We start from the raw sequence: 27,846 nt of genomic DNA, 5'->3' as shown, positions 1-27,846 counted from the left end.
ATGGCGTCTCCCAGCGGCTGCTGGCCGCAGCCGGGCTCGGGCTGGCGGGGGCCCGGGTTGGCGGCGGCGGCGGCGGCGGCGGCGGCGGCCGGGCCCGGGTCGCTGGGCGAGGAGGACGCCGAGGGGCTGTACGTGGCGGTGGAGCGGTGCCCGCTGTGCAACACCACCCGCCGCCGCCTCACCTGCGCCAAGTGCGTCCGCGGCGGCGATTTCGTCTTCTTCGACGGACGCGACGCCGAGAGGTAGCGGCGGCGCCTCGCGCGCGGCCTCGGCGGGGAGATGGGACGGTCCTGAGGCCCCCCCCCGGCGGGGAGATGGGACGGTCCTGAGTCGCCCCCCCCCCTCGGCGGGGAGATGGGACGGTCCTGAGCCCCCCTTCCACTCCCGGGCTGGGGTCTGAGCCCCCCTCCCGGCGGGGAGATGGGACGGTCCTAAGCACCCCCTCCCGGCGGGGGGATGGGGAGACCCGGGGGGGTCCTGATTTCCCTCAGGCCGGGGTCTTGAGTTCCCTCCTCCGAGTTGGGGGATTTTTTGGGGGGCGGGGGGACTCTTCATTTCCCACCCTAGCTGGGGTCTTGAGCTTCTTTGCCCCAGCCAGGTGATGGGAGAGTCAGTTGAGGGGGGGTAACCGCTCTTCCCCCCCCCCCCCCGCCCCATCTGGGAAAATTGAGGGGGCGTTGGGGGTCTTGGGCTCGGCGGGCTGGGGAGATTGTGAAATATTGGTCAACAAATGCGTCTGGTAACAAATGCTGTGGCATAACCATTGTGTGACTCAGAGAAACGGAAATATATTTAAAAACATTCCGGGGGAGGGAGGCATAAAAGTATCGTGGTATATTTAAAAATGCACATATACGTATGAACTTTCAAAATTCTGCCGTAAACTGGTGTTAACCAAGTATCTGAAAAATCACAGACATCTTTTGTGTGTGTGAGAAAGCCATATTCCTTTCCACATAAACAGTTCCAATCTTATATGTTTTAAAATTGTCCAGATGTAGTATTCACTTACTCAAAAAATCAGACCCAATAGTTCCTTCTTCCAAAGAGCTGGATGGGTGGCAAGGTTATTTGAATGTCCTGATTTAACTCTGCCCTTCCATAATATATTTTCAACTACTGAGGTATCCTACCTGCTACAAGATGACCATCTGATAGGCCTAATAAATAGTCTGCACAGCACGGTCTGTCTGAAGAATTGTCCCTGTTTTTGGCGTCTGTGCTCTTGCCATATTTATGGTCATTTTACTGAGGCTTCGTTAACAGCTGCTGAGTCTGATTTCTTGAACTACTTTGGGAAGGTGGTGAACAGGTTTGTATGTCTGGATCATTACTTTTGGCCCAAGGATACCAAATACATTTGGTGTAAGAATAGCCACGAAAATTAGTGTCCCTTCTTAGCCTACTGATCTTAAAAATAAATTAATGCAACTCCGTGCCAACTTTATCCAGGATGTTATACTGACTTTTTAAATGTAAAACTTTTTCTGTAGATATTGACTCACCCAAATTTGTACTATTGCATAGTCATATGCTGGACCTTTCATGTAGCTAAAATTGACCCTGTCTCCAATAGCACTTAAATTTAAAAAGTCCACTTATGGCTTGATCCATATAATGGGACCCATCTGCTGCTTAGTCATAATGAATTCCGTGGGGTCTGTTTGGGTACAGGGAGCCCCATGCTAACCATCTTGCAGGACTTTAGTCTGATCTCTGCTTTTATTAGTGCCATAGAGCTATAAACTGACTATATTTTAGCCTTCCAAAAATAGATGGAAAACTAACATTTGTTTAAGGCTATTAGGGGTTACCCACAGCTTCCATGATAAGCTCATTTTGAGAGTCTGAAACTTAAAGAGGCATTTGAGGCTCCTATCCTTTTCCTAGCATCAAGACCAGGAAACTGAGTTGCAGCCTTTATTATAGAGTGACTGCTGTTTCTCCATAAATACTAATGTTTGAGAGGTTTAATGGATATGTGACTCTTTGGAAGTAGTTATGAAAAAAAAAGGTGGTGGCCCTTTTGGATGCTCCAGAACCAACTGAAAAGCCCAACTGTCCTTTCGATTCCCATTTGATATGATGGGTGCTGAGATTTCTGCCATGATGCTTTCTCTGGACCTTACTTGTGGCTTCATCTTTCTCATCCACCTTTGTCCAGAAAGAGCCTTATAAATTTGAGCTATGTCCTTCTGGCTGCTGGAAATGAGAAGGAGTTTTGTCTCTTCTCTCTCATTGCCTTCTGGTTGCATCAGTGGAGAGGTCCGCACTACTCTGCCCATCCAGCAGCCTCCATTTTTTTGTAGCTGTCTTACGCTCTGAATACCCCCTATGTCTGCTCAAAGCTTTACCAGGCACCAGCATGACTTTCAAGTTTCACTGCTGTGCACAAAGGTTCTGAGTGGCAGCTGTCCTTTAGATAAGTCCAGTCTAATTACACAAATACTGAGTTCATGATCCCATATTTGTGTAGCCATAGGGCCACCATATAACAGCTTCATATTAATCCATTACATAGCATTGATGTGAATTCACCTCTGTAGCAGGAGACAGAATGGTATGAACGTAACTTTAATTCTTGTGTTTCCTGTCATTATTTCTTATTCTAAGATTAATGGGATGCCATCAACTGCCAAAAATCACATTTTTGTCTGAAAATTTTTACCTACTATTGTTACAAGTCATACATTACCTGACTAACCAAAAGATTTTAGAGAAGTAGTCTTTTATTTTAGTTTCTGCAATTGAGAACATTTTGTGGATCATCTCTTTCATTATTTTCTCTTTATATTCAGTTTTTGCCATGTGAAAGACTCCCACAAACAGCAATGGTGTGGGGAGAGACATTTTGAAAAATGTGATCACATAAATTGGCAGAGATACTCAAGAGTAGTGCAGTCACTGGAAGTACTCTTAACTTTTTTTTTTTTAATTGACTAGATTTCAAGTCATGTCCCTTTGGCTTTTATTATTAGTAGTAGTTATTAATTTATCTATATTGCAGTTGTGCCTAGATTAGTTTAGCCCCAGCAATTGTTCAGTGCTATACAAGACACATAAATAGCCCTGGCCTTGGTCCTATCAGTCCCATGCATGACTTGGGTAAACCTACGTTCTGAAATTGATTTACCCATGTAATGAGAAATAGAGGAGAAGTGTACCTCACACAAGTTTCAGTCGTGCTTTTAATGAAGTTGGTGTCACTTTTCCTATTCTTTTCAACTGGATTAGGATTGGGCCCACTGTTTGTATTGATTAAGCACATTAGTGGGGTATTTTGTTGGGGAGGAAGGGTTGGAGGGGGAGAACTTAAAAATAAATTTATCACTTCATTCCAGACTGTTGAATTGTTATTAGTTTTCTTGTACTCTATAGAGTATTTAGCATTATAAACTATTAGTCATTTTTTATATTCCAGCAGTGAGCTTCATATCATTTTAGACTTTTTTGTGCTGGAGTATATTATACACTAAACTATAATAGGATTGAAGTTGCTCATATATCTGGCAAAAATTACGTATAATGGTAGCTCACAATGGAAGATAATGCTTATCCTTGATAGGAACTGTCATTCCTAATTTTGCATGTGAGACTGAAGCTCTATTTAGGTTAATTACTAAAGTACAATCATAATTAAGACTCGTGTGTCCGGAAGTCCTTCAGTAATATAAACACCAACATCATTCTTTCCATTATTTGCATTGGGCTTTGTGACATGTTTGAAATCCATGCCAACATCCTTATGTTACGTTTGAGCATGGATGATTAATTTTTCTGGGAGTGAACCATACCCAGTCATTCAAATAACTTTGCGGAGTACATTTTATAAACATACTATAGTGCTTTGCAATTCTGTTTACACATCACAAATGTCAAAGCCAAGAATTAACTTGGGTGTCTTAAGCAAGTACACTTTCTGTAAGTCATGGTTTATGGTTAGATACAGTGAATGTTTGTGGGTAATGAGTTTTCCATGGTTAGAAGGAAGAAACTAAAGTAGATGGCACGTTATTCCATTCTGATCTGGCAGTCAATATTCATACTGGACTTGATTCAAAATACAGTTCCTTTAATCAGTTGACAGGTCAACCAGCTGACTATTGTTTTGGAAACTAAATGATCATTACTTTCCGGTAAAAGAGACCTTTAATCTTACACTATCTATTTGGCAGCCTAGAATTGTTGTTTGCCAGCTTGTCAAATAATATATCATTATGTCACTTGGAAAGAAGATGGGCAATGTATGTTTGTTTTAAAAAAAATTTTTTTTTCTTATTACAGCAATTCTGGCGGTATTCATTTGTTATTTTCTGGAAACTTACAGGATCTGGTAGAAAATATAAAAAAGCTGGGACTGGGACAAAAAAGCTTTTTTCTTTTATCATTTTAAATATGGGCTGGTAGGTATAGTCTTCTTCCAGTATGCATGCAACAAGAGGAGAGCACATTTCCCAGTAGTTGAGATAGAGGCAAAGAATTAAATGTTGTCCACGTCAGAAGTTAGTGGTATAATTAAGGAATTCAGTGATTATGACGTAAAAAGAGTCTATCAATTATTTAATACTATATCCTATATCCCCTATCCTATAAACCTGCACATGCTTAACTTTACTCACTTCAGTGGGACTACTTGCACACACAATGTTAAGCATATATGTGTTTGTGCAGGATCAGAGCTTATAATATCTGTGGCTGCCAATCAGGATCGGGACTCTATTAAGCTAGGCACCATACAGATAGATACAAAAATATCAGCTCTGCTCTGAAGAAAAATGACATACGAAGAGGGATACAGTCAAATGTATACAATATTTGTAAAGATTTGTGGGTTTTTATTATAACATGGATATAGTGACAGCTATCCCTATCAATTTCCACTTTTGTCATTGCTGTTCAGCAAGCAACGAATTAATAAGTGCTCTTTTACAGTTATTTTTTTCTAATGATTGCTGAATCTAGAGAAATAATTCAGAGGAACAGATACTTAGAGAGACCTATCTGTTGGTACTTGAAGCTAGAGAAACCTTCTTTTGCTTACAGATTTAATGTACGACTTCAGATACGCTACATCTCCTCAGTTAAATGAAATAGGAATATCTCTAACTGTTCATTCAAAGTTACACTTGTTTTCTTCTACACTAAAATGTTGTATCTGTATAACTGATTTCTTCTATATACTTTATAATTAGGAACGTATTAAAGGGATGGGAATTTGTGTTTTGAAGAAACCTGCTAAATATATCTGTGAGCTACTTGACATTACTGATGGCTTTGTGTGTGGTAATCTACAGTTTTATTCATTCCCCTCTTATCGTGTAACAACTGACGTTAGTTCCACATACATAACAATTTGGCTTCTTTTTTCCTAAAGTGAAACTCATGATTAGAGCAGTGAGTTTTGCCAGATTTTCAGCACAATTTTCCTTTTTTCCATCACCTGTTAATCTGATTATAGAAATACAGAATTTCCATAACCCCTCTCTACATGATTGCTGGGCAGTGTATCCTTGGGCAAAGTTACATTTGGTTATAGCCAAAGTCAGAGTTACAGTAGGCCTGTATAATTCTCCAGGGTAAATGTAAATCTGGTCCAGTGCACTTCATGTAATTTTTCATGATGACTAGTAGATTGGCAATGTTCAGAAAGGATGAATGTGCTGGGCTGTGCAGTTGGAATGCCTGTTGTGCCACATTCCTCAAAATCATGATTTGTCTCTAGCTTTCATAGCACCTCCCATATTTTTCTTGGAGGTTAACAAATATTTGTTTGACTAAATAGCATTTCTGCTGCCTATCTCTCTGTCTTACCATTTCAGTCTGTCAGCAGGAATGCTGAATAAACTCTGTATAAACCCACATCTATGCTATATTCTGTGAGCTCTCAACCCTCGGCATTTTAAAGAAAGCCTTACAGTTCCATTTTTCTCAAATCAAATGCATGTAGTCAAGCAAAGAGACACCCCACCATTCTAATCTGTTAACTTGCCCTTGGTCTTTGATCCTTTGAGTGCTTAGCTTACATTTAGACCAGGGCAGAATTGTGAGGTGTAGGTGAGCTCTGTCACTAGCGTGGAAGCCTGGCTACAATGCTGGAAACACCCTATACATTTTCCCCCTCCCCCCCTTCAAACTAGTAAAAAGTTGCCAGTAAGGAGACCACTGCTTTACTACTATAAATCAGTGGCTCCCAAACTGTGGTCTGTGGTCCGTGGAGAGCTGGCTGGATGCATGGTGCTGGTTCCTCCCTTCGTTCCAAGAAGCTTCTGCAGGTTTCCTGATTTTTCAGTGTAAAGGCAAGCAAGACGGCCTCTCAAGACAGCTGAATGTGGGGGGTGGCATCTTAGCAGCTTCTGACTCGGGGTAGGGCTGTGGACATTCATTAATACCCATAGCAAGTTCTAAAAGCTGGCTAGCAATCTTATTGATGGCAAAACCAACCCCATGAATATGCCTCTCTTCAGATGACTTTCTTTTCCAAAAGAAGATATAGCCGCCTCCGTCTTCTTTCAATTGACCTTCATCTGCCCAACAGGTCTCATTTAAGGCAACAATATTGATGTCATATCTTGAAAGTTTTCCAGTTATTATGGCAGTTCTTCTTTCAGGACAATCAGAGTTCGGGGACTCCATGAGACTGTGAACATTCCAAGGGGCAAACTTCATTAGTTTGCTTCATATGTTCTGACAGTAGGTAGAGTGATCCTGCTGGACATGGCCATCCAGCCAGGAGGGCTGAGACAGCCTATGTTTAGTGGACCTTTTATAGCCCCTTCCCCATTCAGGATGAGCTGAAAAGGACTGCTTAGCCTCAGCCACACCTGCCCAATTGCACCTCTGTCCCACAAGTCCAGGCCCACGATGACTAACACGCCCGCTGCCTGTGAGCAGATTTGTGACTAGGGATTCCCAGAGATATTTTCTCCTGTCCCCACTATCACTCATCCATCACTGCAGGACTTCATTAGTGGGAGATGTTAACACCCTTGGCAGAGGCCTATGCATGAAATCTTTTAACAAGGGGGAGCCAGTGTGCAGGTGGCAATCTCACAAAACTTGACAGGAAGGAACCCTGGACCCGGTGGCAGGGAAGTCCAAGACAACTGGAGGTCTCCATCCTGCTGCAGCCCTCATCCACTTTAACAGCCACAGAGAACTGACGTACGTCCTCAAATATGCCTGTTCTGCCATTGGGGTCTTGAGAAGTTTGCACCAGGCTTTGTCTGGAGCTCACTTCAGAACTGTTTGCCAAGGGTGACTCTACCAGGAGTACAGAATTCCAGCTGACCTCGTTCTCAGGGTCATTGGGGGACACAAGCCTCTCCACCACAATAAGGTAATGATTCAAGGCAAGGTCTCCTTGACTCTGCATCTTAAGCTTAATAACAACCAGTATGCCACAGTCATTAGTGCATGTGCTCCCATACTTGACAATGACGAAGACAACAAGTAACGGTTCTGCTGTGCTCTTGATGCAGTTCTCACTGCCACAGCCAAGGAAGACAAGTTTATCCTCATGGGTGACTTCAATGCAAGAGTTGGGCAACATCCTGGACTCTGGAAAGGCACCACTGGGAAAAAAGGCATGAGGAAAGTTAACTCTGATGGCATTCTTCTCCTCACTAAATGTGTGGAGCATGATTTGCCTATCACAAATACCATCCTTAGACAGAGGGACAAATATAAGACCACTTGGAAACATCCACATTCCGAACACTGGCATCTTCTTGACTAGGTCATCATCAGAGCCCGTGATCCTACCGATGTTGATATTACACGAGCCATGAGAGGTACGGATGACTGCAGGACAGACCATTCTTTAGTCAGATCAGTCATGAACATGCAGCTTGCCCCACAACACCGCAAACAACTGAAAGGAATTCAGAAAAGATTTAACATCAAGGCACTTCAAAATCACGCTAGTCAGGAGACTCTTTGACAACGCCTCATGGAAAGGCTCTCAGACCTACCTGACAACATTGATGACATTCAATCACATTGGGAGGCGCTTAAGACCATTATTCACAAGGCATGTGCTGAATCGATTGGATATTCCACTCACTCCCATCAAGATTGGTTTGATGAGAACAGCAAGAAAATCCTAGCACTTTTATTCATCAGAAGAAAGGTGCATTTTGCGCTTGGCAAAATGAACCCTCTAACCAGGAAAAACGAGAGACTTATCGGCTTAAAGCTGTAGTTCAAAGGAGGCTGCTTGACATAAAAAAATCAGTGGTGGCAAGCAAAGGCCATGGACAGGCCCACTGATTGGGGAGGGAGGGGGCAAAGGAGGCAATTGCCCAGGACCCCGGTGATTTTAAAAGGGCCATGGGTGATTGGTGAAGCTTCCCCTCAGGGAGGCTAGCTCCCCATCCCGCCTCCCACACGTGGCCCCACCACAGTTCTACCCCATTTGTCCCGCTCGCTGCTGCATTCCCCCCCCCTCGGTCCCGCTCCTCTCTTCCACACACTCCCTTCCTTGCTTGGTCTCCCCACCACCATGTCCCTCCTGCCATCACTCACCGTGTGCGTCCTCTCCTCCCCCACTCAGCCCCTCCCCCCCCCTCCCGCTGTCATTCGTTGTCTGGGGGAAGGCGTTGTGTGGAAGAGAGGAGGGGGACTGAGCGGGGGGGAAGAGACATACTGGGGAAGGGGGGGACACCTGGGGTGGAGTATGAGCAGGGCCATGGGCAGAAGAGGTGGCATGGAGAGCTAGCCTCCCTGAGGGGAAGCTTCACCTGCCAGCCATGGTCATATACCTCAGCCATCCTTTTCTAGGGAGGCGGGGCCATTGATGGTTCTGTCCTGGGGCTTGGAACTGCTGTCGGCAGGCCTGACCATGGAGATCCAGAGTTTTGCTGATCAACATGATGTGCGAAGCTTTTTTCCAAGCAACAAAAGCCATCTACGGGCCAAGTTCAAACGGCATAACTCCTTGGCAATCCCAGGACAGCTCCACCCTTCTTAAGGACAACATAGCTCTCAAGCAATGTTGGAAGGAGCATTTTGAGACTCTGTTGAAGTCTCAGCTGCCACCATTGCATCTGTTCCTCAGCATCCAGTCATAGAACCTCTTGCTGGCCCCCCATCTACTGAGGAAGTTTGGCGTGCCATCACTCAGATGAGAAACAAGGCACAAGGCCCAGATGGCATCTTTGAGGAGGACTTCAAAGCAGGTGGAATAACACTCATGCAAAAACTTCGTCAATTTCTGGTTAGAATTTGGGTTAATCAGAAAATTCCACCTGACCTAAAGAATGGTAACATTGTGACCATTTTTAAGAAAGGGGACAAGTCAGTATGTTGGAATTACTGAGGTATTGCCCTCCTCTCCATTGCTGGAAAGATCTGTGATCACGTCCTTTTGAACCATCTCCCTCTTGCCAAAGACACCCTTCTGGAATCCCAATATGGTTTGACTGTCTCGGGGCACCACTGACATGATTTTTGTTTCATGACAGATCCAAGAGAAGTGTAGAGAACACCACCAGCCATTGTTTATGGCATTTGTTGACCTAACTAAGGCTTTTGATTCCATCAGTCGGGAAGCGTTATGAAAGGTGCTGTCTAAGTTTGGTTGTCCATTGAAATTAATTTGTGTTCTCAGACTGCTTCATGATGGAGTGACCGCCGCTGTCCTCTGTAAAGGGTTAAAGGCAGACCTGTTCACCATCTGTACTGGTGTTAAACAGGGCTGTGTTATTACCCCAACCCTTTTCTCCATTTGTCTTGATGTAATCTTGATTCTTATTCGTGACCACCTTTCCTCTGTAATTGAGATTGATTATCACATGGATGGCCCGCTTTTCAATCTGCGGCGTCTCCATTCTAAAACTTAGGTCACCAGCACTGTTGTTACCGACCTTCAGTCTGCTGACGACTTTGTTATTCTCGCACACACTGAGGCTGACTTGCAATCCACCCTAGATATTTTCTCGGGTGCCTATCATAGCCTAGGACTCTCCCTCAACATTGGGAAGACTGAGGTGCTCCACCAGCCTGCCCCAGCACAAGTTGCACCCCTTCACACACACATTGTCATCGATGGTGGAAGCCCTGGAAAAAGTTGAGCATTTCCCTTACCTTGATAGCCACCTCTCCTAGACAACCAATCTTGATGTGGCGATCAAACATAGGATCCATTGTGCCAGCGCATCCTTTGGAAAGTTGCTCCGTCGTGTGTTTATTGACATAGATTTGTGGGTGGAAACGAAGATCCGGGTTTACAAGACAGTAGTCATCCCCACTTTTCTTTATGGGTGCGAGATATGGGTGATATATCGAAGCCATTTTAAGCATCTGGCATGATACCAGCAGTGTTGCCTCAGGAAGATTCTCCATATCAGATGGGAAGACTGTCGCACCAATGCCAGCGTTCTGTCTGCAGCAAACATCACCAGCGTTGAGGCGAAGATTATGAAACATCAACTTCTCTGGGCTGGTCATGGTGGGTGGCTGGCTGATACTCATCTTCTGAAGCAAGTCCTCTTTTCTCAACTTAGTCATGATAAGAGGACCTGGGGGGATAGAGGAAACGCTTCAAGGACACCTTGAAAAAATATCTTAAGAAGGGAGAAATTGACCCCATGAATTGGTCAGAGCTGGCTGACAATAGATTAAAGTAGTGTCACACCATACATCAAGCCTCAGCCCGTTTTGAAGAAAATCGCCTTGCTCACAAGGCTAGGAAGCAGCAGAGAAGGAAGGAAAATGTACAGCATCCCAGCCAGCAATTGTGCTCTCTCCAAGCAACCACCTGTCATATATGTGGAAAAATCTATAGAGCACGAATTGGATTCCTCAAGCATCTGAAGTCTATCAGTGACTTCCCCCCAGCAGACATCATCCTCATATCGAGGGATAGCCGATGATGAGGGCTGTGGAGAAGGAGGAGCAGGAGAGGAGGCAGGAACCTCCCTCAGGTCTGGATACATCAGTAAGAATGAAGGTACCAGCCAACTAGAGAAGAATATCTAAGGGAGAAGGGAATGAGGCAGTCAGGCAGTATAGCAGAGGAGCAGGAAAAGGCTGGATACTGTGTGCAGAGAAAGGAACTCAGTGTCAGAGAAGCATATGCAGGGTGAGAGGAGAAGAGACCCAGAGAAGCTTGCTCCAAAGACAGCTAAACTACATTACGAGTTGAGCAATATCACTTTTCCATGTATTTGTTTGTTGAAGTTGTCATAGGGATGTATACTATCACAAGTGGGAGGGGAGATGGCCTGGGCCACATATCTCTATTAAGAGGAGATCATAGAATCATAGAAGATCAGGGTTGGAAGGGACCTCAGGAGGTATCTAGTCCAATCCACTGCTCAAAGCAGGACCAACCCCAACTAAACCATCCCAGCCAGGGCTTTGTCAAGCCACACCTTAAAAACCTCTAAGGGAATGGAGATTCCACCATCTCCCTACGTAACCCATTCCAGTGCTTCACCACCCTCCTAGTGAAAACGTTTTTCCTAATATCCAACCTGGACCTTCCCCACTGCAACTTGAGACCATTGCTCCTAGTTCTGCCATCTGCTACCACTGAGAACAGCCTAGCTCCATCCTCCCTGGAACCCCCTTTCAGGTAGTTGAAGGCTGCTGTCAAATCCCCTCTCATTCTTCTCTTCCGCAGGCTAAACAAGCCTAGTTCCCTCAGCCTCTTCTCATAAGTCTTGTGCTCCACCCCCTTAATCATTTTTGTTGCCCTCCGCTGGACTCTCTCCAATCTGTCCACATCCTTCCTGTAGTAGGGGGCCCAAAACTGGACATGGTACTCCAAATGAGGCCTCACCAATGATGAATAGAGGTCCTTGCTGTGCAAAAGTTTGACTACCTGAAATAAATGAGGCAGGCGGAAGGGGTAAGAGGGGCATCGAATAAGGTGAAAATATTAAAGTCTTGCACCTTCCACATGAAAACTTGATCTTCTAGATGATTCTCTTCAGATTAACTCCTAGAATGCTAGCGTATGGTGCCCGTTTGGCAAAACACATCAGGGAATAAGTCCAGTATCTGCACCACTAACAGCATACTAAAGGGATTAAGCTCCCCCTCCCCCCCATTTTAATTAACTCGCTGTTTTAGTTGTTGTGTTAACTGCCGGGTCTGTGTCTTAATGCATTGTTGTAGGCACCTTATTTGCTGCTTTCTTTAAATGTATGTCCCTACACTTTTTGGCACATGAAACAGAATAGAAGCACAGTAGTGTGCCTGCGGGATGAAAACATAAGAAGATGAATCTAAAATAAATCTATTCCAAGGAGTTCTTGGAGGTTCAGAGACCCAAGATTTCAGGCTAAGGGGAGCTCTGTTTGGGAGTTGGGTGGTGGCTTTGTGATGGCTACTGATGTCCACTAGCGATTACGAGCAGATTTGGATCTAGGTCTGCAGAGGTGAATAGTTATATTAACATGTGACATGATATAACCCTTGAAACTATACCACCTCCTTTTGAGCCATTATTGGCTAATTTGTCAAACAATACCATGTGCCAGTGAGTGTGTCATTACAGTCGTGTGTATAAAAAATAGAAGGGAGAAAATTTAAGGCATAATGTATGAAAATTTGCTTGTCCTATATAGCCTTTTAATATCAGAATAGACTTAATTGATTTACTAAAGGCCTATAAAATGGTACTTTTTAAAGTTTAAACCTTAAGAATCAGTGGATTTTTTGAATTCCATTTATACCTTAAATGATTTTGACATTTGAATGACGTTTTTAAACAAAACTTACTGATGAGTTGTAAGCCTTTGAGAATAGTGGCGGTTAAGAATAATACTGATAAAGCTTAATGGAAAACTAGCAGATGTTTCTGCAGTGTAGAGGCTCTGCTCATATTACTGTGAGAGGAGTGTCCTAGGGGATGTCTACACTGCAGTCACTGGGTGTGATTGCAGCTTGTGCCAGCCTTTCACCCAGCTACCTCGGATACTGAAGTAGTGAAACTACAGCAGCACACACGTCAGAGTGGGTTGTACAACCTGACCGCAACCCGGGGTGGTAGTGTTGGCCAACCTGACAAATAATTACCCAAGGTTCCAGGCAAGCTTGTAAAACCCATGCTGAAGCATGCACTGCCCCTGCAGCTTCACTGCTGCAAACACCCCAGCTAGCTAGATTAGAGCTAGCTCAGATATGTCTACACAAACTGGCAGTTGCACCTTATGATTGCAGAGTAGACACACTCAGAATTCTGTAAGATTTCATATGAATTTAACCATAACTTCTTGAGATTAAGACAGACAATTGGGATTTAGATGCTCTTACACTTCAGGACTCTTAATGTTTGAGAGACCTTGCATTATCTCATTGTATAAAATATTTTATTCATAATATCAATAAACAGATTACTCTATTCTCTTACAGGTTTTTAGACAAGAAAGAGAGGTTAAAGCATCTTAAAAACAAACAGAGTGAATTCCAAAATCAGTAAGTTATAGTTTAGTTTTTGGTAGTGTTGTTATTGGTTAATTATAACAATTTTAGATAAAACATTCTCTAGCCTCTTGTATTTTCCTCATGATTGTCAGCTAATTTTCAATTGTGATCTTTTTTCCGCAGTGTTTTAAAGGCTATGGAAGGGAAAAGGATAACTGATCAGCTGGTGAGTTATTTGAAGTCTTCAGTAGTGTTCTAACTCTTTGTATTCCTAGATCTTGCAAATTTTCATTTTAACTTGGGGATGGTGATGTGCTGCCTACCTGAAAAGCGTGATCCTAACAAAACAAATTGCTTTTTGCACACGCACAATTTTCCAAACTACCAGTTTCTACCCTTGGTTTTGCCTTACTTTACTGTAGGAGGGGATAAGAGGAAAGGTCCTCTTTTGGATCAGTAGCTGGTTAAAAGATAGGAAGCAAAGGGTAGGAATAAATGGTAAGTTTTCAGAATGAATGGTGTCCTGTAGGGATCTGTACTGGGACCAGTACTGTTCAACATATTCATAAATGATCTGGGAAAAGGGGTAAACAGCGAGGTGGCAAAATTTGCAGATAGTTAAGTCTAAAGTTGACTGCGAAGAGTTACAAAGGGATCTCACAAAACTGGGTGACTGGACAACAATGGCAGATGAAATTCAATGGTGATCAGTGCAAAGTGTGCACATTGGAAAACATAATCCCAAATATACATATAAAATGATGGGGTCTAAATTAGCTGTTAGCACGGAAGACAGAGATCTTGGAGTCATTGTGGATCGTTCTCTGAAAACATCCGCTTAATGTGCAACAGCAGTCAAAAAAGCTAACAGAATGTTGGGAATCATTAGGAAAGGGATAAATAATAAGACAGAAAATATCGTATTGCCTCTTTATAAATCCATGGTACACCCACACATGCAGATCTGGTCGCCCCATCTCTAAAAAGATTGGTATTGGTAAAGGTAAAGGGGTAACAAAAATTATTTGGGTTATGGAACAGCTTCCATTTGAGGAGAGATTAATGGGACTTTTCATCTTGGAAAAGAGACGACTAAGTGAAGGATATGATAGAGGTCTATAAAATCATGACTGATGTGGAGAAAGTAAATAAGAAAATGTTATTTACTCCTCATAACACAAGAACTAGGGGTCACCAAATGAAATTAATAGGCAAGTATTTTTTCACACAACGTGCAGTCAACCTGTGGAACTCCTTGCCGGGGGATGTTGTGAAGGCCAAGACTATAACAGGGTTTTAAAAAGATATAGATAAGATCATGGAGGATAACTCCACAAATGGCTATTGGCCAGGATGGGCAAGGATGCAAAACTATGTTCGGAAGTGTCCCTAGTCTCTCTTGCCAGAAGCTGGGAATGGGCAACAGGGGATGGATCACTTGATGATGACCTGTTCTGTTCATTCCCTCTGAAGCACCTGGCATTGGTCACTGTTGGAAGACAGGATACTGGGCTAGATGGACCATTTGTCTGACCAAGTATGGCCATTCTTATGTTCTCTTTGCTTATGGCATTCTTCTATACATAGATAAGACAATTTTGAAATTCTTGAGATCTGACCTTGTTGAAAATATCACAGTACTTCTGAGTTGTAGCTGCCAGTGGTGGTGTTAATTGCAAGGTGATGGATTCAAGTCAGTTTTTATTGTGCAATCACTGCATGTTCTCTTTCAGAGATGGAAAATAATGTCGTGTAAGATGAGGATTGAGCAGCTGAAACAAACCATTGGCAAAGAGAATGACGAAATGACAAAAAGTAAGCAGTGTCTCTGTATCCACCTATCGTAATGCCTGTATTGCTTTGAAGAGAGAGCATCAACCAATGTAAAATTTAAGTTTCAGCTTAAAAGAAAAAAGTAATTTTCCTAACCCTCCCCTCTTAAAGCTGATGTGTGATTTCATTTGGGAGGAAAATGCACAAGGGTTTATTTGAAGTGGAGTCAGAGAGTGATCTTTGTTTTGTGTTTTAATTAAAGTAGAGAGATATTATTCAGATGGGTAGATGTTAAAAGCATTCTGGGACATCTTAATTGGAGTAAATCCATCTTTCAGCTGTATCTCTAAGAATGGCTGCCTGCAGAGCTTGGTGCTCCTGACCATTTCCACTATGATAAAGAGTATCAAACAGCTCATCAGCTGCTCTAAATGTCATGTAGTTATTGGTGAACATTATTAGCCCACATCAGGTGCCTGGTTTGGACCCAAATTCTGAAGGCCTGCCTTGTATGCCCTTACTGCTCAGCCCTCACTGTAGTCAAAGGGGATTTTGCCAAAGTAAGGGCTGCACTTTAATTTTCATTGTTTTTTCATTGTAATGATTTCACAAATATGGGCAATTTTCAGCATGTCAGGTTTCAGGAGACAACATGAAACACTTTAAATTTATGAGTGCTACGCTCAGTTTTAATCTGCTCGAGACTTCTCTAAATGTTTAGCTCACACATCATGCTTGGATTAAAAAACATGTTCGCATAGTCACTGCCCCATACTAACACATAATCTCATTGCATAGTCACTCCTAAATTAGTAATTTGACACCTATGCTTGCATGCAGATCCCAGAGGATTTCATTCAGAGGTCAATTAATGAAATCTAGTACCCACCTTGGAATCCCTCCTGAATGGAAGTGAGTCCTCACGTCCACTTTAGAAACTTGAAGTAGTTTTGGCTTTGGAACATGAAATTCTTAAAGTTTTCTGAAATGAACATGAATTTTCGGAGGTGCTGAGCATCTGTCTCTCCTGTTGACTGTGATAGACCGGGGTGATCAGCGCCTCCAAATATCAGGCCATAATCTTTTCAAATATCTGTGGGGACCATCTGCCCATGAGGGGAAGTCAGCATGGCAAGCCTCATGGGATGCTGAAATATCTGACACACATTCTATGGGATAGTGACTAATGTGGCTATGTTTACATTGGTCAAGCAATGCAATCATGGGACATCATGCTAGTCTGAAATAATTTGGGGGACACTTTTTAATCATATAAACCTGGCTCACAAGATGTCAGATAGACTCATAGCAAACTCAAGGAATTGGTAGGCATGATCCCTTGGGAAGCCAGTCTAAAGGGAAAAACAGTTCAAGAGAGTTGGCGGTTTTTCAAAGAGATTATTTAAGGGCACAAGAGCAAACTATCCACTGCATCGGAAAGATAGGAAGTGTGGCAAGAGAACATCCTGGCTTTAGCAGGAGATCTTCAGTGATCTGAAACTCAAAAAAGAATACTACAAAAAGTGGAAACTAGGTGAAATTACAAAGGATGAATATAAATAAACACCACAAGTATGTAGGGACAAAATTAGAAAGGCCAAGGCACAAAATGAGATTAAATTAGCTAGAGACATAAAGGGTAACAGGAAACATTCTATGAATACATTAGAAGCAAGAGGAAGACCAAGAACAAGGTTGGCCCGTTACTCAATGGGTTGTGGGGGACAATAACAGAAAATGTGGAAATGGCGGAAGTGCTAAATTATTTTTTTTGTTTCAGTTTTCACAAAAAAAATTTAGTGGCAATTAGCCATTTAACTTAATAATGCCAGTGAAAATGAGATAGGAACAGAGGCTAAAATAGGGAATGAACAAGTTGAAAATTAGTTAGATAAGTTAGATGTCTTCAAGTCACCAGGGCCTGATAAAATGCATCCTAGAATACTTATGGAGCTGACTGAGGAGATATCTGAGAGCCATTAGCGATTATTTTTGAAAAGTCATGGAAAACAGGTGAGATTCCAGAGGACTGGAAAAGGGTAAATATAATGCTAATCTATAAAAAAAGGGGAATAAGGAGAACCCAGGAAATTACAGACCAGTCAGCTTAACTTGAGTACCTGGAAAGATAATGGAGCAAATAATTAAGCAATCAACTTGCAAACACCTACAAGATGATAAGGTGATAAGTAACAGTCAGCATGGATTTGTCAAGAACAAATCATGTCAGACCAACCTAAAAGCTTTCTTTGACAGGGTAACAAGCCTTGTGGATGGGGGGAGGCGGTAGATGTGGTATATCTTGACTTGAGTAAAACTTTTGATGATGTCTCGCATGACCTTCTCAGAAACGAACAAGGGAAATACAACTTAGATGGATCTACTAGTAGGTAGGTGTATAGCTGGTTGGAAAACCATTCCCAGAGAGCAATCATCAGTGGTTCACAGTCAAGCTGGAAGGGCATATCAAGCGGGGTCCCGCAAGGATCAGTTCTGGGTCTGGTTCTGAACAATATCTTCAGTGATTTAGCTAATGGCATAGAGAGGACACTTATAAAATTTGTGGTTGATACCAAGCTGGGAGGGGTTGCAAGTGTTTTGGAGGATAGGATTAAAATTCAAAATGATCTGGACAAACTGGAGAAATGGTCTGAAATAAAAAGGATTAAATTTAATAAGGGCAAATTCGAAGTACTCCACTTAGCAGGGGGGACTGTTAATAGTGGTGAAAAGTATTTGAAATAAAGCTGCCATATATCTGGTTTTCTATAAGTACCAGGAAGGGTTTCACTTGCTGGGATTATCTGTGTGTATCTCACTTAATCAGTTCCTTGCCATTGTAGAGGCCTCAGGCATTGGTGCACCTCACTTCCTTCTATTCTCTGCCTGTGGCACACAATAGTTGAGTTTCTTGTGGGCTGTAATATTTCGGTGTAATTTTGGTTGTTGGGTTAGTGCGCAGGTGCTGGGTGGCAGTGGTGGCCTGTGCTATACAGGAGGTCAGACTAGGTGATTGGGTGGTCCCTTCTGGCCTGAAACTCTGTGATGCTAATAAAACCTCCATGTGAGCTACAGTTACATCATTCATTTTCTAAAGATAACGCCTGCGGTTATTCTCATAGGCTCGGAGGGGCTTCTCAGAATTAAAGACGAGAACCAGAAGCTTTACCGCAGGGCTCAGAGGCATCAGGAGAAGAAAGAGAAGATCCAGAGACATAACCGCAAGCTGGGAGACCTGGTGGAGAAAAAATACTATGATTTGAGAAGCCAGCACGAACACTTGGCAAATCTTCGGCGGTCACACATACTGGAGCTAACGTCTGTCATTTTTCCCATTGAGGAAGTGAAGACTGGCCTGAGGTATGGAATATAACTTTTTTTTTAGGACAGAAAACTGAACACAAGTTGATAGATTTGCTTTCCAAGTGTTGGTCTGTATCTTGTGGTCCTAATAAAACATACTGGCATATTAGGGATATAAACAGTTAGTGGATTGTACACTTAATTTTAACACGATTTTCTAATTTTACGTTCTAAACTCCTATCTTTTCAAAACAACTTTTTGTATATTTCAGTACATGTCCAGTTATGGACCCTTCCCCCTCCTTAGTGTATGCATAGGAAATCATCACATAGGCCCCAATTCAGCAAAGTATTTAACCATGTGTCCAACTTTTAGGACTTGAATAACTCCATTAACATCAATGAGAGGACTCTTGTAATTAGTCAGGCACATACTTAAGTGACATGCTGAAGTGGAGCCAGGGCTGGGCTGACGAACCACCAGCATGGCCTTTACAAAGCTGGCTGCTATAAGTTCCCCTATTCACTCGAAGAGTTTTATTTTGTTTGTTACAGTGGATACATTCCTTTACCACACGGAACAAAATAAGGAAAGTTGAAATTACATAAAAGGAAACTTTATAGCTGCATCAAATAAAACATCCTGGAAAGACTTTAAAAAAACCCCCAAAAAACTAGTATGTTTGATCAGAAGATGCCAAGAAAAATAATCCTGGTAGTGGAGATTTTTGCATGTTAGGGTTTCAGGAATTTTGCTGTCTTTAACATGCGGCTAATGGCTGCCAAGCACATTGCCTGTGTTTTAAAGAGCTCTGAAAACCCTTCATAACTGTGTTGTTTCAGAGACCCTGCAGATGTTTCTTCTGAGAGTGACAATGTCATGACCTCTAGCACTGTGAGCAAGCTTGCGGAAGCCAGGAGAACTACGTATCTCTCTGGGAGATGGGTGTGTGATGACCACAATGGGGACACCAGCATCAGCATTGCAGGGCCTTGGATAAGTCTCCCTAATAATGGAGACTATTCAGCTTATTACAATTGGGTTGAAGAGAAAAAAACGACACAAGGACCAGGTAAGAAGCAAGGTCCTGTTGACTTCCTCAGTGATCTAGCTGTTTTTAGAACTCTTGTAGCCAGCAGAAGGCACATCAGGACCGAGAACTCGTTTGTTTTGTACAGGCTATGTGGTGTAACCGCAAATGAGTCCTAAAGAGATGAAGTCCTACAGAGATGAAGGGATCAAACGCTTTGTGATTCTCTTTTGGTGGGGAAACACTTGTGAGATACATAATACAGAAATATAGTAGAAGAGAAACAATGTCAGTTGTTAACAACAGTCTTAACAGGATTTACATGCTGTAAAGCAAATGTAACAATTATTCCAAGAATTACTGTTTTCCACCAACTCCTGGCAGCCTTGTTGTGACTGACTACTCGATTCCCAAGGCTCTGAATACTGATAAACGACGCTGTCTTGGGTCGATTTCATTAACAGATCCACCTGGGTTTGATTAAGCTATATTTGAATGATTTCTTTATTTCTTTTAGATATGGAGCATAATAATCCTGCCTATACCATCAGTGCTGCATTGTGCTATGCAACTCAACTTGTTAACATTTTGTCTCATATACTTGATGTAAATCTCCCCAAGAAGTTGTGTAACAGGCAAGTGATTCCATGTTTTTAAGAAGCTGAATCGCTGACCCATTTTGAGCTGACTTTAGTTGGGTCTTGTTCTATGAGCATATCCTACAAGAAGCCGTTATCTGGGCTGGCTGTTTTGTTATGGCTTTACGTTTACATTTTTGTAGTATAAGTATTCAGTGACCTCAATTTAGGAATGAAATATGACCTAGGATTAATATAACACTTCATATCCTAAAGGAACCCACAGAGCTTCACGGAACTATGGCCCAATTCAACAACTTAATCAGGGGACTACATACTCGCCATGTTGAGTGAGGGCTGCAGCATGGACATGTAAAATATGCACTGCACCGCTACAATGCGGCTATCTCTGCGATGGAGAGCCAAACCAATGGGAAGCACAATTCCAACCCCAAATTTTATTAGAAGTGCCACTGGGTCTTTAATGTCTATGCAGAGCAGATGGGCTCCATATCCAGCACGCTGAAGTTCAGTTTATCTACAAAGGCCGGTGAGGGCTCAGTCGGTCCTACAGGGGTCTGAACCAATAGCTTTAGAGACTTTCAGTATTTAAAGCCAGAGGTTTAGACAGCTAAGAGAAACTCTGACTATAATGGGCCTTTCTGGTTCCAAATTCTGTTCCCCTAATGTGCCCCTGTTGAAGCCAAATGGCGCTATTCACAGGAATAAGGTGAGCAGAAATTGGCCCAAAATGGGTATGGTCTGGTAAAAATGAGTGAGCTTGCAAGAAGCTATGTGGGATCAGAAATGTTCTAGACACAGGTGCTATGATTGATTTAAACAAATGTTTAACATGGAAATGTTTTTCTGTAAGCATGTGTTGATTAGCCAAGGGAGAGTGCTATGAAATAGAGCTCAAGTTACTGACTCGAGACAGCATCAACATATTTTCTCTGTATGTGTGTTTTTCTAACAGCGAGTTCTGTGGAGAGAACCTCAGCAGGCGGAAGTTTACTCGGGCAGTGAAGAAGCTGAATGCCAATATCCTTTATCTTTGTTTTTCTCAGGTATGGTGAATACATATTGAGATACTTCTGAACACATTTTAAAATAACTGCAGTTATAAGGATCCTCCAATAACTAGAGATTTTTTTTCTCTCTCTCCCTTTTTCTAGCATGTAAATTTAGATCTGTTGCATCCCCTCCATACGCTCAGGAACCTCATGTACCTGGTCAGTCCAGACACTGAAAACCTGGGCAGGTAATAGAAGGAACACTTGTGTCTTGTCTCCACAATGTAGAATTTCTTTTTAAATTCTAAAGGTTTGTCTTTCATCATGGTCAGTATCATTATAAGGGGCTGATCCTGCCCCTACTCTGAAGCTGTGGAAGGTGCTGATCCAGCAAACCAGAGGGGTTCCTATGTGACAGTCAAGATGGTTCCAGTGTGGAAGAGGGGAAGGATCGCATTTGGGAGCCTGGTTGGGAAACCTGTGTGTCATAGAACTCTGTTCTCTGTGCTTCAGCACTTGGCCGGGCTTAGCTAGAGGATCTGCCACTACATGGATCCACCTTGTCATTCTCCCCAGTGGCTCTGCTGTCACTTCATGCCAGAGAGGGAAGGATTCCTTCCACTTTGGAGGGCTCCAGGATTTGACCCTATGTGATCCCCTCTCCCTGCCCCCTCCATCCCATCCAGCAATAAAAACTCAAGCCCTATACAAACACCACCTGACACTCAAGCAAGTTTTGCAACGTCAGTGCATCCTGCAACCAGAGGCCAAGTTTTGAAAAGTAATGTCTTCAACTTCTAATGAGTTTTTTTTTCCTATAAAACAACTTCTTCCATTAACGTAGCAAGTGTTGCAGAGAACATCAAATCACTGTAGACTGTACGTGCTAGGTTTTGTATTTTTCCTTTTTTACAGTTTAAATATAAGGAAGCAAGCAGAGTTGATTTCCTGTTGGGATAATCTGTTCATAAAGCGATTAAGGAAGGGGTACATTTTACAAATATTATTTAATCGTAATGTTGTTTTTTTCCCCCAACCAGGCTGATTTTTCTGATGTCTGTATATTTTTTCCACTCCATTCTGATATACAGACTGTTTCTTATCTAAAAATCTTTAGTATGATTGAGATAAAAGAAAATTATATTTGGCCCATTCAAAGTCACTCTGGTTTTATTTGTATGTTATGGATGCTTCAGTTCTAGTATTCAGAGAACCAGACTTCAAAAGTCCCTCTTCATTCTTCTGTGCAATCTGAACTCATTAGGAAACGTGTGCCCTGACATATCTAGGAATAAGGAACACAGATGATACTACAGAGTGGGGGACTGTATCTTGGAAAGCAGTGACCCTGAAAATGATTTTAGGGGTCAGAGTGGACAAATAACTGAATATGAGAGCTCCCAGTGCCAGGCTGCGTCAAAAAAGGCTAATACGTTCTTTGGTTATATAAACTGCAGAGGTAGTGAACAGGAGTAGACAGTTGATTTTATCTATACAACATTGGTGAGATCAACACTTGAATACCACATGTAGAGTTCTGGTGTCCGCATTTTTAAAGGATGTTGTAGAATTGGATAGAGTGCAGAAAATAGCCAAAAAGTTATCTGAAGGCTTTAGAAAATGCCTTAAAATGAGAGAAACAAAGATACCAATCTGCTTAGTTTATCACAAAGAAGATTGAGAGATGTAACCTTGCTGATGAACCTTGAGGAGTCAACGTGCTGCCACATGATGGAATTTGTGTGTGTGTGTGGGGGGGGGGGTTAAGTTTATTTTTTAAAAATCCAGGAAATTGTTTAAAAGAAACTACATTAAAAGAACATTAAGGTTGTGAAGAATTGATCATTAGGAAATGCCAGGGTTAAGGTGCCTGTGCTATTGGATGCCCTGTGCACACCAGGCAGGAGATGGGAGTTGGAGGGCCATTCCTGGTCTTCTCAGGTCAAAATCAGGGCAGAAAACAAACTCATGCTTCTTGCGTGGCAGCACAGAACAGTACAATCAGGCTGCAAAACTACTGAGCAAATACATATTGAATAACAAATAAGGGACCCTAAGTTCCACCTATGAGTTTGTCCTGGATCTTGTACATGGTGGAAGCCCACAATGGATAATTTCATCTTGGACACATCCCGATAGATTTAATTTTATACTGAGCTAGCTTTAAAAATTAACAGCTGTTCTGTAGCAGTCGGAGACTTCCACCATCATGGCCATCAGTCAATAATTACTCTGCAGCTTTATTTAATATTTCAAAGTCAAAGCCGAGCATGGTTAGAAATTCCTCCCCCTTCATTGCTCTGTCGATCAAAACTTCAATATCATGTTCCAGATCAACTGCCTTCACTTACCATTTGCACAGCACGCATTGTCACCACTGAGTATTTCTTTCAGCCAGCTGAGAGAGAGATGTAACGGTGTAATGTAGCTGATTTACACTCTCTGACAGAGGTTAGCTGGACTTGGCCTTGATCTTGATCTTCTGCCCAGTGTAGCCAAGCTGTCGTTCCTCTGCCATTTTTCCACTGAGGGGGCTGATGGCATTGTGTCGCTGTGTTCACAGGTCTGGGCCATTTGAAATTAGTGCTGATCTTGAAGACTCCATGGAGTTTGTGGAACCCAGTGGTGCTGGTGAAACGGATGAGAGTGGAGAGGAGCATGTCAGCGATGAGGAGACTGACCTAGGGACAGACTGGGAGAATCTGCCAAGCCCTCGATTCTGCGATATCCCCTCCCAGCCAGTAGAGATGCTGCAGAGCCAGAGCACTCAGGCTTCCCAGCCGATCGCCAGCAGCAGCGCGGGTGGAATGATCTCTTCTGCTGCAGCCTCTGTGACGTCCTGGTTCAAGGCGTACACTGGACACCGTTAACGAGCACGTAGGAAGAAAAACAGGCCTTGCAGAAGGAATATCTCCCCCACCAATGCTGTAGTAAACCTTACCTATTGAGTTAAGTAGTGCCTGGAACACAAAAGGTCAGACTTTAATTTTGTAAACCAGAAGAACCTTTTTATTTACCCACGATGACTGTGATGGTGACATTTTGTAAATTAGCTAGATATACACATCTGACTTATTCCATCAGGGCACTTGGTGTCTCTGAGCTCTGTTTGCATTGTTGGGTATTGAAGAAAAGGAGCCCGCAGCAGTTTCTGAATTTTTACTTCCTAAAGAAGAAATAGATTTGGAATACTTCGATGAGAGGCAAGGATAGGGAGAAAGCTGCTAAAAATTCAGATTGGACAGTGGTGCAAACACACACGATTCACATTTGGTTAAACTCCCTACGGGGTTTTGTTTGTGTGTGTTTAGATCTGTGTCACGTAATGCATAGAAACCTTACAGCACAAATGTACATTTCTAAATCATACTTTGCTCATTCAGGATATGAACATTTTGCATTTTTTAATGTGGTTTCTCATCTTTGTTGCCATATTTTTAATACACAGAAAGCAGCATGGATGGTAACTTACAAAGCTGATTGCTTTTTTAAAATTTGGTTGTGGGTTATGCTCTTCCAGTAGAAAACCGGTTCATTTCATTCTGTTTTCATTGGTAGGTTGTCTAAAAGTTTCATGTTGTGCTGTTCAAAGCACCCAGGGTTTTTACTATGAACACCACACACCAAAGAAACACTGGACATTCTCTTAACTGGACCCGCATTCGTCAGTGCAGAAGGATCGCATTGCTGCAATAATATCCCAATTACAACACCACCGTGTTGTAATGTTCAAGAGTGGCTAAGTTTCATTTCAAGCTAGTTTAATGAAGTTGTGTGTTCTTCACACTACGTGCATTTGAAAATCTATTTTATTGTGTGTATGGTGGGGAGAGGGCTTTTCTTGCTCTCTAAATGCTGAGAAGTACATTTCATTTCACTGCAGAAATGCTGGCTACCACAGTCAGGCTGTTTGTAAAACCACAGGAAGGTGTGGTACGGACAGACGCTTTCATTTGTAAGCACCGCTCTGCTGCCTCCTGTCTTGCAGATATGTATTACTGTGCTTAAAAATGTTTTTTCTCAGCAAGGCTTCAGAAACACATGGTTTACATTGTATCCATCTGAGATGACTTTACTTCATCATGGGGTAAATGGCATAAAAACATGTTCTCTCCTGCCCTTCCAATGGAAGATCTCAGCCACTCGGGTCTATAATTCTTTTAGGGTGACACTTCTTTCCTGTGCAAACAGGTGGTTAGATTGCAGTGAGCTAATGCTCATGTGGGATTACTTGGTCACCTCTGCGTGTGTCAGATGTTGGTTCTGGGGCTTGCTCACCTCACTCTTCCTTTCCCTATGTAGTGATTTTCCCTCTAACTGGAATAATGAGAGATGTGACTTCCTTTGATGCCAGTCTGAGTGCTGGCTCACATAGTTCCAGCAAGGAGCTGTAAGAAGGGCAACGTCTCTGCTCTGGAGGCCAAGCAGATTTACACACAATGACAGGTTCTTTGGGTGTCCTTGGGTTAATCACAAGCTCTTCTCTATCCCTTTTCCCTCCTTTGTATGGCAGCTCTTTCCATGTGGCCTCAGGGGTGCGGATGCAACACGGAAGCCTTGGTTATGGGTTTCCTCTTATTTTTTCCTATCTTGTGACTTTGGGGGATTTTATTTTTATTTTTTATTTTTTTTAAACCAAAGACCCTTAAATCCATAATGTTGGAACGTAAACTTTTAGATGGGATTTATCCTCAGTCAATACAGCTGCTTTGGTTAAAACCCAAGACTTGGGTTCATTTTGGGAAAGGGAACAGTTGAGTTAATAGACTAGTCAAGAATCTTGGTCTAATATAGTCTGAATTAAGACTATGCTAGGTCCTTAGAGACTCCTGCAGAGGATAAAAATAGAACTTGTTCCAAGGCCGGGGGGGGAGCTAGGATTCTGTTACTGGTTAAGTAAAGGCACTTTACTAGTCGCAACTGATCAGATCCCTTGATGTGTGTGAGCAACCAGCACGTGCTCACAAGTACTGTATTCTGGGCTATTAGTGTCACCTTTGACACTACTCAGTTCTCCATTTATTTTGCACTGGACCCCACCATGTAAATTTCCTTTTGTGTACACATTTCTACCACTGTTTTATGTGCTTTTTATTAAAATTCTTTTCATGTAAATGCAAGAAATTCAGTTTTATACACTAAAATTAATTGGGTACTTCACAACAAATCTTTAAGCCATAGACCTTCATAAACATCATTTTCCATATTTTAAAATTTCTTTGCAAATGTCATTTCACTCAAAGTGCACAAGGGCACCAATAGGTTGTTAAAATGAGATGGGGATATAATATCCTTTCAAGAAATGCTTTTGTAACAGAATACAGAATTTTTTTCTAAAAAAAGAAAAAAAAAAAAAGAAAAAAGTGTTTTGCACATGTGTAGTTAAGGGGAAAAAATGGTATGTGTCCAGAACTTGAGTTCACTTGACTGGATTAGTTTATAGATTTTCTTCCAGGGTATGTGAGGGGGGAAGCACCCTTCAATTATGCATATTCTATTTGAAGACAGCCACTGGAGAGTTTACAGAATGATTTGCAGTAGCGTGAATGCAGGTATTTCCAGATAGGCCATGATTTTTGAAAGCGATTAGTGATCTTAGGTGCCCAACCCAAGGTTTTTAGGGACAGTGCTAAGAACCCATCAGCTGAAAACCAGGCCCCCTTCAGATGCACCTAAAAATCACTAATCTCTTTTGAAAAGCGAGGGCCTTCCTCAGCAACTTCCAGACTGGGTGTAACTAAACACAGATGTTTATCTAAATTTTATTGTATTACTGCAATAAATCTTTAACAGTAATTTTCCAAAGGTGTATTCTTTTTTAAGTTATCCTGTGTGTTTTGTTCTTAAATATGATGGGGAAAGAGCATCACTGTTGATAGATTTAAAATGTACCTATGCATGTGGGCCAGGTCTAACTTGGAAATGGTTTGCTGGTATAGTGGCAAACCCTGCTAATATAGACACAGTTATATTGGCAAAAAAGTGCTTTTACTGGGATAGCCTCCTGACAAGCGAAATGAGCTATGCTGGCAAACACACTCTTTTGCCGGTTGTGTGTGTCTACACTGGGGCTCTTTCTGGTATAAAAACGTTGCCAACAAAAAAACCTCCCTAGATAACATTACTATACCGCCAAAAGTTTCTAATGTAGGCCTGGCTTTGATCTACTGTGTTTTGTATGGGGTAAATATGTCGCGTTGCCAAATGCTGTTCATGCATGTTCGTTTCCTTTTCAGCCACCATGACACCCCGTGTATTGTAAGGTAACTTGGAGCAGATAACTCTTAAATTACATTGTTTTATGCTAGCCTTTAAAGTCCACAGCTGCGATAAGTGCTGCATTACACTAGGACCAGCATAGATGGGGTGTTCCTGTGCTTGAGAGGTAATAGTTCAGAGTGGTGGATTATTACAGTATGCAAATGAGTGGAGTGAAAGGTGATTCAGAAGATCAGCTATGCCCAGTTCGCTTTTTCTTTATCTAGGGCTGCCGAGAAAGACCAACATCTTTCAGTTTCCATCTTTTGAAATCAGAGGAAACGATCGGGGCCAGGGCCTCTTTGTTCTTAATCAAAGATCCTGGCTCAGTATTGCTGCAAGGCAGTGCAGTGACAGGCTGGGGGACCAGTAACTCACCGTAAAGGCCTTGGGAAGGGTAGTAGAGACAACACGGAGCCAGGAATGCCTGACTTCCTTTTCCAGCTCTGAGGGTTCTGAAGGACAGTATCTGCCTCAATGAATGAATGGATTGTTGCTAATCATTAAGGACTGCAATCT

General features: G+C 42.4%; 1 protein-coding gene across 1 annotated transcript; it reads left to right on the top strand.

Moving 5' to 3' along the window:
• ATG14 (autophagy related 14) lies at window positions 1–26,865 on the top strand. The gene is made up of 10 exons (XM_067554826.1): window positions 1–242; window positions 13,360–13,422; window positions 13,555–13,597; window positions 15,105–15,186; window positions 18,267–18,504; window positions 19,291–19,520; window positions 19,996–20,113; window positions 21,033–21,123; window positions 21,232–21,317; window positions 23,633–26,865. The coding sequence occupies exons 1-10, from the start codon at window positions 1–3 to the stop codon at window positions 23,937–23,939; spliced, it is 1,500 nt and encodes a 499-aa protein (XP_067410927.1). The 3' UTR covers window positions 23,940–26,865.
• Window positions 26,866–27,846: the final 981 nt, after the last annotated feature.

This window comes from Emydura macquarii, unplaced genomic scaffold, assembly GCF_026122565.2.
Source record: "Emydura macquarii macquarii isolate MOO-44397 ecotype Brisbane River unplaced genomic scaffold, CSIRO-AGI_Emac_v2 contig_1551, whole genome shotgun sequence".
NCBI classification, from domain to species: domain Eukaryota; kingdom Metazoa; phylum Chordata; order Testudines; family Chelidae; genus Emydura; species Emydura macquarii.
The sequence above is the reverse complement of the archived record's forward strand: the minus strand, read 5'-3'. Positions and strand labels throughout refer to the sequence as shown.

Coding starts and splice junctions, on each gene's coding strand:
- ATG14 (XM_067554826.1), top strand. CDS start 1: ATGGCGTCTCCCAGCGGCTGCTGGCCGCAGCCGGGCTCGGGCTGGCGG. Junction 13,423..13,554: donor CAGAGTGAATTCCAAAATCA/GTAAGTTATAGT, acceptor TTTTTTCCGCAG/TGTTTTAAAGGCTATGGAAG. Junction 15,187..18,266: donor GAATGACGAAATGACAAAAA/GTAAGCAGTGTC, acceptor TTATTCTCATAG/GCTCGGAGGGGCTTCTCAGA.